Source organism: Oncorhynchus mykiss, chromosome 19 (genome assembly GCF_013265735.2).
Source record: "Oncorhynchus mykiss isolate Arlee chromosome 19, USDA_OmykA_1.1, whole genome shotgun sequence".
Classification (NCBI taxonomy): domain Eukaryota; kingdom Metazoa; phylum Chordata; class Actinopteri; order Salmoniformes; family Salmonidae; genus Oncorhynchus; species Oncorhynchus mykiss.
The window spans coordinates 46,911,742-46,927,891 of record NC_048583.1 but is presented as its reverse complement, the minus strand read 5'-3'; the positions used below and the strand labels follow the sequence as shown (position 1 = coordinate 46,927,891).

Below are 16,150 nucleotides of genomic sequence, written 5' to 3'. Positions count from 1 at the left end.
TCAGTAATTAATAAGCACATCTCTGAAATGCATTTTCTTTCTAGTAGTCTCTGTTTCTAGAGCGCCTTAGCACACCTCCAAAGTATTGGTGATGTGGGTGAATACCTCCGCCAGGTGTGTCTTGAATACATGCTTGTCACTCTGACAAAATAGTTCCCTATGAGCATTTCATTCTTCGCCCTCCCACCTGTTCCCTCAAATATTTTTTGCCACTGAGCAAATTTCATGTCTGCTGAGCGCAAACTTGACCATTGTGAAAATTCTGTGCAACTTCCAGCGCGCGTTTAATGTGAATGCTGAGGCTGTACCCACTTTAAGTTTCAGGTTCAGACGGTGGTCAAGAAGGCTACTGTGGCTATTTGATCATAATGTAGACCTACCAGAGTGGCCTACCATCAAAAACAATGGAGAAAGTGCGTCTCATAACATTTTAACATTGAAATAGCTGTTCTATCATTCACCCTACAGTAGCAGTCAATGTGTGATGTTCAATGTAGACCTACATTCCATGAGACTTAAAAGAAAACATGCAGGGCTTGACATTACCTTGTCCTTCAGACAATGAGGTGACTGAAAAGGTTATTGTATTGTTTGATGTAAGAAACCACTTTACAAAATAACATGCAGTATTATTCCCATACCATTATTACAGAGAATAAGACAAATTATGTTACCCTCTGCTGCCTATTGGCTACTTAGCTTAGTCAAACCTGTCTCAAAATACAACACTGCCCCTTTAAGACAAAAAAAAAGCTCATACTCCACTCATATTTTCAAAGAAATTTACACGTTTTGTGCTCTTGTATGAAGCAATCACTCCCCCATTGCTGACTACAAATGATTTATAACTGGGCTAATAACTCACTAACTAGCAAAGGATATGAACAAAATGTGCACATGTAGCTACAAGCAGCTCTCGCTTTGATAAATAAAAAAGCGCATCTACTCACGACCGCTCATGCTGTAAACACAGTCAAGTTCAAAGCGAATGGCACAGATCCATACATGGCAATGATCAATTTGCATTTATAAACTGGGTGGTTCGAGCTCTGAATGCTGACTGGCTGAAAGCTGTGGTATATCAGACTGTTCTAATTACATTGGTAACCAGTTTATAATAGCAATAAGGCACTTCGGGGGTTTGTGGTATATGGCAAATATATCACGGCTAAGGACTGTGTCCAGGCACTCCGCATTGCGTCGTGTTTAAGAACAGCCCTTATGCACGATGTATATTGGCCATAAACCAATAAATAGGCCTACTGCAGCTCTGATTGGTTATGCCACACCGGTCTGTGTAGACGTGTCAATGCAATAGAATCCTACTACGATGCGTTTTGCCTACAAAAAAATGTATTACATAGTGACAGTAGTTTTGCATGCTAACTCTTGCATAGTTCATTTTGTTTCGCTATGTTGCATTGAAAGGGAAACGTTGATAGTAAAGGGAAATGGGTTGGAATGGTTGGTTATTCAGTCTGGCAGTAAGAGTTTAGTTGTATAAAATGGAATGTGGCTCATGACAGGCTTGTCTAGCCCCAGGGTCATGTACATCAATACAAAGCCTTGCTCCATGGCAGTATAGGGCAGTAATAGCTAAGGCAGTAGAGACTTTGAGAAAAGTCTGTCTCTCATACAGGCTTGACCAATAAGGTGAGGCCTGGCTCCATAGGCCTTAATGTTTGGTTCAGTCTTGGGATAGAGTGGACATCCACTCTAGGACAGGTTAGGGGCAGAAGCATGCATATGAGCCGGTAAGGTGGCTTGTAGGTGGCCTGGAAACTGGGGATTTAAGGATTGTTTCTCCAGCCGAGACATAGGTAGAGTGCTGCAGTCGCTGCAGGAATTCTCCTTGTTGTACCGTTCATGCAAGGCCAAGGTGCGCTTTCTTCTCTTCATCTTTTGTGCTTTGCGAGCGATGCCCTTGGAGATGAGGTAGATGATCTCACAGACGTTGAGCACGATGCAGAAGGCCGAGGCGCCCACCATGAAGTAGGTGAAGACCTTCTTCTCTGTGGGGTGGCCGATGTAGCAGTCCACCTGATTGGGGCATGGGCTGACCTCACACTTGACCAGCCTGGGCAGGTAGAAGCTGTCATAGATTTTGTGGAGGATGTAGAGGAAGGAGATCTCGATGCCTGTCTTGACGAAGAGGCTGAGCAGGTAGGTCCACCAGAGGCCGCCGTGCTTTTTGCCTGTGTTCTCGTACAGCTTGGCCTTGTTGCCATGCTTGGCGTGGTACTTCCGCTCACGTTCATCGCGATACGCCACATGCATCACCACCATCAAGGAGGGGCAGGTGACGAAGATGAGCTGCAGGGCCCACAGGCGGATGTGGGAGATGGGGAAGTAGTGGTCGTAACAGACGTTAGCACAGCCGGGCTGCTTGGTGTTGCAGTCAAAGTCCTTCTGCTCATCGCCCCACACGCGTTCTGCCGCCACCACGTACACCATTACCCTGAACACAAACACCACAGAGAGCCAGATACGGCCGAACGCAGTGGAGTACTTATTCACCCCACTCAGGAGGGCTTGGAAGGTCTTCCAATCCATGATTGGGGCTGGATGTTGACAGCCCACCTTTTTAGAATGAGCTTTCTTTAGTTTGATTACTATGGATTACTGGAGCAACCTGAGTAGATAAAAGAGAGAGGCATCAATATATGGTATGGTATGAATTAATTTCACAAACACTTAAAGATTGTTGGGTGTAGGGCTATTACTTTGATGTGCCTTTTATAGAAACCAGAGGTATAATATCTATTTTTTGAGAAATTAACTTGAATGCACTGGCATTTTGTTTCCCCTTTTCAATAGATTTGTCATTAGTATATTTCCACATATCCCACATGTTGACATGCATATAAAGTGAACTTTGTCAACAAAGATCACCTTTTATCCTTGTAATATTTACCTGCGAAGGTTTCACAACCAAAAGGTTTACACACAGGTACAGTGCATTCGGAAAGTATTCAGACCTTTTGAATTTTTCCACATTTTGTTACGTTACAGCCTTATTCTAAAATTGATTAAACCGTTTCCCCCCTCAATCTACACACAATACCCCATAATGACAAAGCAAAAACAGGTTTTTAGAAATGTTTGCACATTTATAAAAATAAAATAAAAAATATCACATTTAGATAAGTATTCAAACCCTTTACTCAGTACTTTGTTGAAGCACCTCTGACGCACCTCTGCACACCTGTATTTGGGGAGTTTCTCCCATTCTTCTCTGCAGATCTTCTCAAGTTCTGTCAGGTTGGATGGGGCTATTTTCAGGTCTTTCCAGAGATGTTCGATCGGGTTCAAGACCGGGCTCTGGCTGGCCCACTCAAAGACATTGAGACTTGTCCTGAAGTCACTCCTGCGTTGTCTTGGCTGTGTGCTTAGGGACGTTGTCCTGTTGGAAGGTGAACCTTCGCCCCAGTCTGAGGTCCTGAGCACCGTGGAGCAGGTTTTCATCAAGGATCTCTCTGTACTTTGCTCCATTCATCTTTCCCTTGATCCTGAATAGTCTCCCAGTCCCTGCTGCTGAAAAACTGCCACCACCATGCTTCACTGTAGGGATGGTGCCAGGTTTCTTCCAGGCATGATGCTTGGCATTCAGGCCAAAGAGTTCAATCTTGGTTTCATCAGACCAGAGAATGTTGTTGCTCATGGTCTGAGAGTCTTTCGGTGACTTTATGTAGAAATTAGTAAAAATAAAGAAAACCCCTGGAATGAGTAGGTGTGTCCAAACTTTTGACTGGTACTGTTTGTAAATCAGGTATTTATTTGTAATACATTTGCAAACATTTCTAAAAACCCGTTTTGTCAATTTGGGGTATTTAATTTAATACATTTTAGAATACGGCTGTAACGTAACAAAATGTGGAAAAAGTCAAGGTGTCTGAAGACTTTCCGAATGCACTGTAAATGTGGCAATTGATCAATTCGAATTTGGGGTTGGGAAATTACAATTGAGCAAGGTGGGAATGCAAATGAAGGCACATGCTGCTATAGTAGGTCTTGTTTTAATTTGCTTTACCACACACCGACCTAGCTATAACAGTTGGGATGTCTGTGATATTGGATAAGTATGATTTCCCTAATAAATCAGATGTTTACTGTTTGGCTGTACAGGGAAGGACATCAGTGCCCATCATCTTTCTCTATTTTTTTCTTTGTTCCCCTCATTGCTCATGCCTGCTTAAAAATGTAACATGTTGGTATAAAGCCAATGTGAACTGTTCCAACATTATCCCCCCAAAAGGAATGGATACAGTTCAACGTACAGGCACCATGGTTCTTCATCAAACTAGCTTTTACTCATAACCTCTTCTATTGCGCATTTTCAGGTGGCTGTATAAACTTTTATGATACGTTGGTACAATGTACGGTAAATCTCCGAATTTTGTCAAACAACGTCAATTGAATAGGTGACGCATGTCAAAACGTAGGCTACAATTCAAAATCAACGCAATAAAACAATACAAATGCCTACACCCCATGCTCAACTCATTCACACACCAAAAGTAAGTAACAAATTACATTTAAAAATAGATAGCCTACATTCCACTTACTTAACAAATGTTAATCCGTTTGTGCTTTTGTTCATAAATCACTTCTTTTTTCTGTAGATTTATCTTGGGTTAATTCGTTTTACGCAGAGATTTAGCCCGCTCTACAGGTAGAACGTCGTTGTCTTGAGTAATGGGTTTTTGGAGTATGCCTGTGGGTGAGGGAAAAAATGCTTGTAGCTTTAGGATTTACAGATTTTTTTCGCTGGAACACACAACTCTTCGCTCTTTTCTAATCGGTCTGATGCATCCACTAATCACACTAGTTCGATAGATATCTGCCTCCTGACAGTCCAGACTGCACTTTTACAATGATAAAGAAATTGTGAATTTGTCCTTCTCATGGCATATTATATGTCAAATACAATAAAAATACATCTGGTTTGGCTAATTATTAAACTATCCTGTGTTATTCCCTTACTAGCACAAAAGCAAATAGACCCATGTTATATAGTTTACTGTGTCCATCAATTAGAGCTCAGATATTATGGTTAATGTCAGGTGATTCTTAGTGACAACAATGGATTAGCCTAATAATGTGTTGATGAAATAACTACAATATTACATACTCAAACCAAATGTAAAAAAAAAAATACTAACACAATAAATAGTTTCAATGCACAGTCCTTTCTTCCAGTTAAAATGTGTTCCAGAAGGCCTCCAGCCCTCCACTAAAATAAGAGACCACCACACCCAGAGGTGAATAACAGTTGTTGTTCTTCTGCTGTTCCTCACACCCGATTGGTGGAAAGTATCAAAGGTTTACCTGGTGCAAGGTAGCTCTCTCTATTGTGGGATGAAGAGGTAGGGCATGGCAGGGGCACTCTCAAATCATCAAGGGAATTAATCCTTTCAGCTTTTTCCATAAAGGCAAAACAATTACTTATCATGTTACCTATTACTTACTGTATCTTCTGCCTGTGTGAAGCAGGATGGGAAATCTGACACCACTTGAAGCTGGGATGTCACTCCTTCCATTTCATTCGCTCTTCCGACCGTCCATCCACTCCTGGCTGAACCCTACATCACAGCCACTAACAACACATATGCCTGGAATCATTACATCATAACGCAGCATAACTCTGTAGCACATTCAGATATCGATTTACAGACATGTTCTCTAACACTAAATATACAAATACATATTTTACAGTTATAAGGAAGGTGAAATCTTATAGTTAGTCATTTTATAAGTTGATTATACTTTATTTAGAAGAAAATCTATATTCATACAGTTTTGTTAAATAAGAAATACAGTGCATTCGGAAAGTATTCAGCTCCCTTCCCTTTTTCCAAATGTAGTTATGTTACATCCTTATTGAAAAATGTATTAAATACACATTTTTACTCATCAATTTACAACAATAGCCCATAATGACAAAGCGAAAACAGGTTAAGAAATGTTTGCAAATTTATTACAAATAAAAAAACAGAAATAGCTTATTTACATAAGTATGCAGACCCTTTGCTATTAGACTTGAAATTGAGCTCAGGTGCATCCTGTTTCCATTGACCATCCTTGAGATGTTTCTACAACTTGGAGTCCACCGGTGGTAAATTCAATTGATTGGACATGATTTGGAAAAGCATACACCTGTCTATATAAGGTCCCATAGTTGACAGTTCATGTCAGATCAAAAACCATGTCATGAGGTCAAAGGAATTGTCCGTAGAGCTCCGAGACAGGATTGTGTCGAAGCACAGGTCTGGGGAGCATTGAAGGTCCCCAAGAACACAGTGGCCTCCATCATTCTTAAATAGAAGAAGTTGGGAACCACCAAAACTCTTCCTAGAGCTGGCCGCCCGGCCAAACTGAGAAATCGGGGGGAGCTTCAGAGTTCCTCTGTGTAGATGGGAGAACCTTCCAGAAGGTCAACCATCTCTGCAGCACTCCACCAATCAGGCCTTTATGGTAGAGTGGCCAGACGGAAGCCAAACAGCATAGGTAGGGGTCCCCTCGATGTCCCGGGTGGGGGGGGGGTGGCATCAGCCAGGGGACCAGAAACCACCGGCCTGAGGAGGGAAACATGAGAGTGAGGAGGGTGAGATCTGGTGGTTGACAGGGTGTTCTATCCGATAGGTTACCTCATTGACCCTCCGGAGGACCTTGAAGGCCCCACAGATCGGAGGCTCAACTTCCGGCAGGGCAGAGGGAGCGGAAGATTCCTGGTGGAGAGCCAGACGGGATCACCAGGATGGAACACGGGAGCCTCACTGCAGTGGCGGTCCGCCTGATCCTTCTGACGACGGAGGCTGGAGCCTCCCGTGGGCGATATTCCACACGGCTGATATTCCAGGACACACTGGAAGGGAGTAAGCCCGCTGTAGGAGTTGAGTTGAGCCTATTCCACCAAGGGAAGGAACCGGGCCACTCCCCCTGCCGTTCCTGGCAGTGACTCCTTATGAACCTCCACCGCTCCTGGTGGAGTTTCATACACTGAGGCCAGTACCCGGATGTGAGGCTGACCATGGCCCCCAGCTTCTCCATGATGGCTTTCCAGACCCGTGACTTGAATTGGGGACCACGGTCGGAAACTAAACTCAGTAAAAAAAGAAAGGTCCTCTCACTGTCAACTGCGTTTATTTTCAGCAAACTTTTCAGCAAACTGTGTAAATATTTGTATGAACATAACAAGATTCAAACATCTGAGACATAACCTGAACTTGAATAATGTGTCCCTAAACAAAGGGGGGGGGGGGTCAAAATCAAAAGTAACAGTCAGTATCTGGTGTGGCCACCAGCTGCATTAAGTACTGCAGTGCATCTCCTCCTCATGGACTGCACCAGACTTGCAGTGAGATGTTACCCCACTCTTCCACCAAGGCACCTGCAAGTTCCCGGACATTTCTGGGGGGAATGGCTCTAGCCCTCACCTTCTGAGCCAACAGGTCCCAGACGTGCTTAATGGGATTGAGATCCGGGCTCTTCGCTGACCATGGCAGAACACTGACATTCGTGTCTTGCAGGAAATCACGCACAGAATGAGCAGTATGGCTAGTGGCATTGTCATGCTGGAGGGTCATGTCAGGATGAGCCTGCAGGAAGGGTACCACATGAGGGAGGAGGATGTCTTCCCTGCAATGCCAAAAAGCTCAGTCCGATGATGCTGTGACACACCGCCCCAGACCATGACGGACCCTCCACCTCCAAATCGATCCCGCTCCAGAGTAACACTCATTCCTTTGACGATAAACGCGAATCCAACCATCACCCCTGGTGAGACAAAACTGCGACTCGTCAGTGAAGAGCAATTTTTGCCAGTCCTGTCTGGTCTAGAGACTGTGGGTTTTTGCCCATAGGCAACGTTGTTGCCAGTGATGTCTGGTGAGGACCTGCCTTACGACAGGCCTACATGCTCTCAAGCCAGCCTCCCTCAGCCTATTGAGGACAGTCTGAGCACTGATGGAGGGATTGTGCGTTCCTGTTGTAACTCGGGCAGTTGTTGTTGCCATCCTGTACCTGTCCCGTAGGTGTGATGTTCAGATGTACCGATCCTGTGCAGGTGTTGTTTCACGTGGACTGCCACTGCGAGGACGATCAGCTGTCCATCCTGTCTCCCTGTAGCGCTGTCTTAGGCGTCTCACAGTACGAACATTGCAATTTATTGCCCTGGCCACATCTGCAGTCATCCTGCCTCCTTGCAGCATGCCTAAGGCACGTTCACGCAGATGAGCAGGGACCCTGGGCATCTTTCTTTTGGTGTTTTTCAGAGTCTGTAGAAAGGCCTCTTTAGTATCCTTGGTTTTCATAACTGTGACTTAATTGCCTATCGTCTGTAAACTGTTAGTGTCTTAACGACCGTTCCACAGGTCCATGTTCATTAATTGTTTATGGTTCATTGAACAAGCAATTATAAACAGTGTTTAAACCCTTTGCAGTGAAGATCTGTGAAGTTATTTGGATTTGTGCAAATTATCTTTGAAAGACAGGGTTTGACATTGAGTACATACAGAACATAGGTGCCAAGGTGGGCCACCAGTATTTATCTGAGAGGGATTGGATGGTGCGGGTGATACCTGGGTGTTCAGTGGCGAGGGATGTGGGTGCCCAGGTCAACAGCTGATCTCTCATCCCCATGGGGACGTACATGCACTCTGGAGGGCAGATGGCAGGAGCGGGTTCCCTCTCCAGAGCCTGGACGATGTACACATTTATATCCCAAAACATGAGGCCAACGATACAGGAGGACCGCTTGATGGGCTGGAGGACACTCACAGGACCCTCCACTGACGTGGAACCACAGGGTGCAGGAAAGAAGGTCTTCCGGGATCCTGGTCCCCAGGCGGATATGCTCATCTTTGACCTAGAGATCTTGAGGTTATGGAGTTCGAGCCACGGGAGGCCAAGGGTGACCTTGTGTGCGGGTACGGTGATGAAGAAGGGAAGGCTTTCCTGGTGCTTGGGTCCCACGTGAGGGTGAGTGGTGCTGTGACCTGAGTAATTGTGCCGGATCCCAATGGTCGCATATCCAGGGCTTGGACAGGAAAAGAAGAGGAGAGAGGGTATGAGGTTAACTTCAGGGAGGAGGCAAGGGCCTGGTTGATAAAGTTCCCTGCGTCACCGGAGTCCACTAGAGCTGTAGAGACAACACCTGAGGGACAGCCCGCCAGTGAAATGGGAACCAGAAAGGGTTTGGTGTTAACGATAATGGAAGACTCACGCCTACACAGCTCTGCTCTTGTGGAACCTGGGTTAGGACGCACCGGACACCACTGAAGCTGGTGCCTCTTCTGGTTGCAATAGGGATAGAGCCCCAGCTGTCTCCGGCAATGCCGCTCTGCCGTGGAGAGGTGTGTGGCCCCTACCTCCATGGGTTCAGGCTCTGCATCAGGACAGCCAAAGCAGGGAGGTGAGTGGCGAGGTGGACACCAACGCTCCGAAGAAGGTTATCCAGATGGATGGCCATCGCGATAAGAGCATCCAAGGATATGTTGTCATCTCGACATGCCAACTCTGTTTGGACCTCTTCGTGCAGTCCACTGCGGAATAGAGTGCGGAGCACCGGCTCATTCCATCCTTTGGAGGCTGCCACAGTCCGAAAGGTGAGGGAGTACTCCGCAGTGGTCTGGGCACCCTGCTGGAGTTGGAAAAGTTGCTCACCTCCCCTCTCTGAAGGATGGTCAAAGACCACCCTGAACCTCTCATAGGAGAGCTCCTCCTCTCCTCTCTCCCAGATGGCATTAGCCCACTCCAATGCCAATCTGGTCAGCAAGGAAATTACCGTGGCAACCTTGGCCCTCTTGGTGGTGGGGGCTCCCATCTGATAGGCAAAATAGAGGGAGCACTGGAGTAGGAAGCCACAGCATTTCAATGGAGTGCCATCAATCTTCTCCGGAAGGGACAGTTGGGCATCGCTGACCTAGGTGGACGGCTGGGTAGGCTGGGGGACTGGCTCACTGTGACGACCCATTGTAGGAGGCCCTCCGTCAGAGGTATGGAGAACCTTGCTGGTGGTGTCAAGGCGGTGGAGAACGCGGAGGACCTCCTTCATGGTTGTACCCAGTAGAGCCAGCTGGGCGTGGTGTTGCTGCAGTCGGTGACACTGTTCTTCGACCGTCTGGAAGATGGTGAAATCATCTGCTGCTTCCAGTATTTTTGAGGCAGTATTCTGTAACGAAGACACAGGAAGCAGGTGCAGATGATGAGTTTAATAATAACAAGCATGGCAAGTTACAAAACAAGAGAAGTGTCTGGACATGAAAAACAGAACCAGTACTGCCTGATGACTGAGGGTGGTGAGGGCTATATGAAGAGAGAGTAATCAGGGTGGTGATGAAGTCCAGGGTGTGCTCAACGATGGGGAGCAGGTTTGTGCAATGATGGTTGCCAGGAAGGGTGATTAGTAGACCGTCGAGGGAGCAGAAGTAGGCGTGACGATTGTGGGAGCACCTCCTCTAAGAGTATGCATTAAGCTGTTTGTGAAGGTTTGAATCCTAAGCAACCTTCATACACATTGTTTGAAGAACAATAAATCAACATAGCTGTAGTAGGTCAAAGCTGTGTGCTGGAAAACATAGTAGAGTTTGGGTGGAGTAGGCATTGTGGTGCTCATGTGAATTTCCTTTATTTTTCGGCTTCAGACAACTTCACTTAAAACATAGTTTTTTGTTTTTAGTTAGTTAATAGACAACTAAGAAAGAGAGTTCAAAATCTCCATGCCAATAACAGCTAGTTTTCAGTTTTCCCCTTCCCACTTCCAAATCAAATCAAATCCAATTTTATTTGTCACATACACATGGTTAGCAGATGTTAATGCGAGTGTAGCGAAATGCTTGTGCTTCTAGTTCCGACAATGCAGTAATAACCAACAAGTAATCTAGCTAACAATTCCAAAACTACTACCTTATAGACACAAGTGTAAGGGGATAAAGAATATGTACATAAAGATATATGAATGAGTGATGGTACAGAGCGGCATAGGCAAGATACAGTAGATGGTATTGAGTGCAGTATATACATATGAGATGAGTATGTAAACAAAGTGGCATAGTTAAAGTGGCTAGTGATACATGTATTACATAAAGATGCAGTAGATGATATAGAGTACAGTATATACATATACATATGAGATGAATAATGTAGGGTATGTAAACATTATATTAGGTAGCATTGTTTAAAGTGGCTAGTGATATATTTTACATAATTTCCCATCAATTCCCATTATTAAAGTGGCTGGAGTTGAGTTAGTGTGTTGTCAGCAGCCACTCAATGTTAGCGGTGGCTGTTTAACAGTCTGATGGCCTTGAGATAGAAGCTGTTTTTCAGTCTCTCGGTCCCAGCTTTGATGCACCTGTACTGACCTCGCCTTCTGGATGATAGCGGGGTGAACAGGCAGTGGCTCGGGTGGTTGTTGTCCTTGATGATCTTTATGGCCTTCCTGTGACATCGGGTGGTGTAGGTGTCCTGGAGGGCAGGTAGTTTGCCCCCGGTGATGCGTTGTGCAGACCTCACTACCCTCTGGAGAGCCTTACGGTTGTGGGCGGAGCAGTTGCCGTACCAGGCGGTGATACAGGCCGACAGGATGCTCTCGATTGTGCATCTGTAAAGGTTTGTGAGTGCTTTTGGTGACAAGCCGAATTTCTTCAGCCTCCTGAGGTTGAAGAGGCGCTGCTGCACCTTCTTCACGATGCTGTCTGTGTGGGTGGACCAATTAAGTTTGTCTGTGATGTGTACGCCGAGGAACTTAAAACTTACTACCCTCTCCACTACTGTTCCATCGATGTGGATAGGGGGGTGTTCCCTCTGCTGTTTCCTGAAGTCCACAATCATCTCCTTAGTTTTGTTGACGTTGAGTGTGAGGTTATTTTCCTGACACCACACTCAGAGGGCCCTCACCTCCTCCCTGTAGGCCGTCTCGTCGTTGTTGGTAATCAAGCCTACCACTGTAGTGTCGTCCGCAAACTTGATGATTGAGTTGGAGGCGTGCGTGGCCACGCAGTCGTGGGTGAACAGGGAGTACAGGAGAGGGCTCAGAACGCACCCTTGTGGGGCCCCAGTGTTCAGGATCAGCGGGGTGGAAATGTTGTTGCCTACCCTCACCACCTGGGGGCGGCCCGTCATGAAGTCCAGTACCCAGTTGCACAGGGCGGGGTCGAGACCCAGGGTCTCGAGCTTGATGACGAGCTTGGAGGGCACTATGGTGTTAAATGCCGAGCTGTAGTTGATGAACAGCATTCTCACATAGGTATTCCTCTTGTCCAGATGGGTTAGGGCAGTGTGCAGTGTGGTTGAGATTGCATCGTCTGTGGAGCTATTTGGGCGGTAAGCAAATTGGAGTGGGTCTAGGGTGTCAGGTAGGGTGGAGGTGATATGGTCCTTGACTAGTCTCTCAAAGCACTTCATGATGACGGAAGTGAGTGTGAGTGAGTCGTTTAGCTCAGTTACCTTAGCTTTCTTGGGAACAGGAACAATGGTGGCCCTCTTGAAGCATGTGGGAACAACAGACTGGGATAGGGATTGATTGAATATGTCCGTAAACACACCAGCCAGCTGGTCTGCGCATGCTCTGAGGGCGCGGCTGGGGATGCCGTCTGGGCCTGCAGCCTTGCGAGGGTTGACACGTTTAAATGTTTTCCTCACGTAGGCTGCAGTGAAGGAGAGTCTGCATGTTTTAGTTGCGGGCTGTGTCAGTGGCGCTGTATTGTCCTCAAAGCGGGCAAAAAAGTTATTTAGTCTGCCTGGGAGCAAGACATCCTGGTCCGTGACTGGGCTGGTTTTCTTTTTGTAACCGTGATTGACTGTAGACCCTGCCACATACCTCTTGTGTCTGAGCCATTGAATTGAGATTCTACTTTGTCTCTATACTGACGCTTAGCTTGTTTGATTGCGGAGGGAATAGTTACACTGTTTGTATTCGGTCATGTTTCCGGTCACCTCAGCCAGTGGTTCGGGCTTTCAGTTTCACGCGAATGCTGCCATCAATCCACGGTTTCTGGTTTGGGAATGTTTTAATCGTTGCTATGGGAACAACATCTTCAACGCACGTTCTAATGACCTCGCTCACCGAATCAGCGTATTCTTCCAGACAGTCCAAGCAATATTCTTGCTTGAGAAATGTCTCTTTGCTAAGAAGCTATATTTGTTTATTTTTTAATAATTTTAATTGAAAATCACAGTAAGGTACTTCATTGTGACCCAGAAATGATTTGATATTGGGATAAAAACGTCTACATTGGACCTTTAAGTTACCTGCATTTTCGTTGGGTTTCTTTCCCTTCAATTCATTGAACAAACATTATTTTGACTTTTGTTTGTTGCATTGACATGGTTGCTTCAGAAAGCGATAGTTGAGAAGTATCATCTGTCTTATGTGGTCTCTTTATTCCCTTCCCTTGTTCTTACTATTCATGGACATTGAGAGGCCAGGGGTGGCTTACTATGGAAAATGGAGATCAATCCAAATCCAAATCTCCAAGAAAATGGGATGTGGCTAATCTCTTTGATACCCCACCACTTTTATGAGAAGACTTCAGAGACAAGCTTTCATATAGAGTGTTCACAATAACTTTTACTGTATTGCTGGGCTGATGTTCGTAGGACAAAGTGTCTCAGTATCTTTTCAGGTGGCCATAAGAGCATCTTTGTTGGGATAATATTTGTGGGCAATCACAAACATTGCCATTGGTGAATGGAAAAGAACATCTGTCTGCTTGTGCTAATGCCCAATCCATGTCAGAACATGTTAGCTCTGTTTGGAGATTTGCTTCTATTCAACGCTATTATTTCAGCTTTTACTTCATTCATCACATTCCCAGTGGGTCAGAAGTTTACATGCACTCAATTAGTATTTGTTAGCATTGCCTTTAAATTGTTTAACTTTGGTCAAACGTTTCGGGTAGCCTTCCACAAGCTTCTCACATTAAGTTGGGTGAACTTTGGCCCATTCCTCCTGAGAGAGCTGGTGTAAATGACTCAGGTTTGTAGGCCTCCTTGCTCGCACACACCTTTTCAGTTCTGCCCACTCATTTTCTATAGGATTGAGGTCAGGGCTTTGTGATGGCCACTCCAATACCGTGACTTTGTTGTCCTTAAGCTATTTTGCCACAACTTTGGAAGTTTGCTTGGCGTCATTGTCCATTTGGAAGACCCATTTGCGACCAAGCTTTAACTTCCTGACTGATGTCTTGAGATGTTGCTTCAATATATCCACATAATTGTCCTGCCTCATGATGCCATCTATTTTGTGAAGTGCACCAGTCCCTCCTGCAGCAAAGCACCCCCACAACATGATGCGGCCACCCCCGTGCTTCACGGTTGGGATGGTGTTCTTCAGCTTGCAAGCCTCCCCCTTTTCCTCCAAACATAACGATGGTCATTATGGCCAAATAGTTCTATTTTTGTTTCATCAGACCAGAGGATATTTCTCCAAAAAGTACGATCTTTGTCCCCATGTGCAGTTGCAAGCTGTAGTCTGGCTTTATTATGGAGGTTTTGGAGCAGTGGCTTCTTCCTTGCTGAGCGGCCTTTCAAGTTATGCCAATATAGGACTCGTTTTACTTTGGATATAGATACTTTTGTACCTGTTTCCTCCAGCATCTTCACAAGGTCCTTTGCTGTTGTTCTGGGATTGAGTTCATCTCTAGGAGACAGAACGCGTCTCCTTTCTGAGCGGTATGACGGCTGCTTGGTCCCATGCTATTTATACTTGTGTACTATTGCTCGTACAGATGAACGTGGTACCTTAAGGCGTTTGGAAATTACCTCCAAGGATGAACCAGACTTGTGGAGGTCTACAATTTTTTTCTGAGGTCTTGGCTGATTTCTTTTGATTTTATCCATGATGTCAAGCAAAGAGGCACTGAGGTTGAAGGTAGGCCTTGAAATACATCACAGGTACACCTCCAATTGACTCAAATGATGTCAATTAGCCTATCAAAAGTTTCTAAAGCCATGACATCATTTTCTGGAATTTTTCAAGCTGTTGAAAGGCACAGTCAACTTACTGTAAGTAAACTTCTGACCCACTGGAATTGTGATACAGTGAATTATAAGTGAAATAATCTGTCTGTAAACAATTGTTGGAAAAAATCCTTGTGTCTTGCACACAGTAGATGTCCTAACCGACTTGCCAAAACTATAGTTTGTTAACAAGAAATTAGTGGTGTTTGTAAACTTCCGACTTCAACTGTATGTCCTCACACATGACACAACAACAAAGGCAAAAAAGGTTCCTATATGCACAGTGCCAGTCAAAAGTTGACACACCTACTCATTCAAGGGTTTTTCTTTATTTTTACTATTTTCTACATTGTAGAATAATAGTGAATAATAGTGAAGAAATGAACTATGAAATGTTACACATATGGAATCATGTAGTAACCAACAAATTGGTAAACAAATAAAATATATGTTATATTTGAGATTCTACAAAGTAGCCACTATTTAACTTGTTGACAGCTTTGCACACTTTTGGCATTCTCTCAACCAGCTTCACCTGGAATGCTTTTCCAACAGTTTTGAAGGAGTTCCCATATATGCTGAGCACCTGTTGGCTGCTTTTCCTTCACTCTGCGGTCCAACCATCTCAATTGGGTTGAGGTCGGGTGATTGTGGAGGCCAGGTCATTTGATGCAGCACCTCATCAAATTAAATCAAATTGTATTTGTCACATGCGCTGAATACAACAGGTGTAGACAGTGAAATGCTTTCTTACAAGCCCTTAACCAACAATGCAGTTTCAAGAAAATACCGAAAAAAAAGTCAGAGATAAGAATAACAAATAATTTAAGCAGCAGTAAATAAAAATAGCGGGGCTATATACAGGGGGTACCGGTACAAAGTCAATGTGCAGGGGCACCGGTGTCGAGGTAATTGAGGCAATATGTACATGTAGGTAGAGTTATTAAAGTGACTATGCATAGATAATAACAGAGAGTAGCAGCAGCATAGAAGAGGAGGGGGGGGGGGGGGGGGGGCAATGTAAATAGTCTGGGTAGCCATTTGATTAGATGTTGAGGAGTCTTATGGCTTGGGGGTAAAATCTGTTTAGAAGCCTCTTGGACCTAGACTTGGTGCTCCGGTACCGCTTGCCATGTGGTAGCAGAGAAAACAGTCTATGACTAGGGTGGCTGGAGTTTTTGACAATTTT

The 16,150-nt window shown here is 45.0% G+C and overlaps 1 protein-coding gene across 1 annotated transcript; it reads right to left on the bottom strand.

Moving 5' to 3' along the window:
• Positions 1-1,246: 1,246 nt before the first annotated feature.
• Positions 1,247-5,331, bottom strand: gjb3 (gap junction protein beta 3). The gene is made up of 2 exons (XM_021574563.2): positions 4,566-5,331; positions 1,247-2,632 (listed from the first exon to the last, which is right to left on the bottom strand). Exon 2 carries the CDS (start codon positions 2,551-2,553, stop codon positions 1,717-1,719), a length of 837 nt encoding a protein of 278 aa, XP_021430238.1. The 5' UTR covers positions 2,554-2,632; positions 4,566-5,331; the 3' UTR covers positions 1,247-1,716.
• Positions 5,332-16,150: the final 10,819 nt, after the last annotated feature.

What these genes read in the sequence shown, in the direction of transcription:
- gjb3 (XM_021574563.2), bottom strand. Translation starts at nt 2,553, where the DNA reads ATGGATTGGAAGACCTTCCAAGCCCTCCTGAGTGGGGTGAATAAGTAC.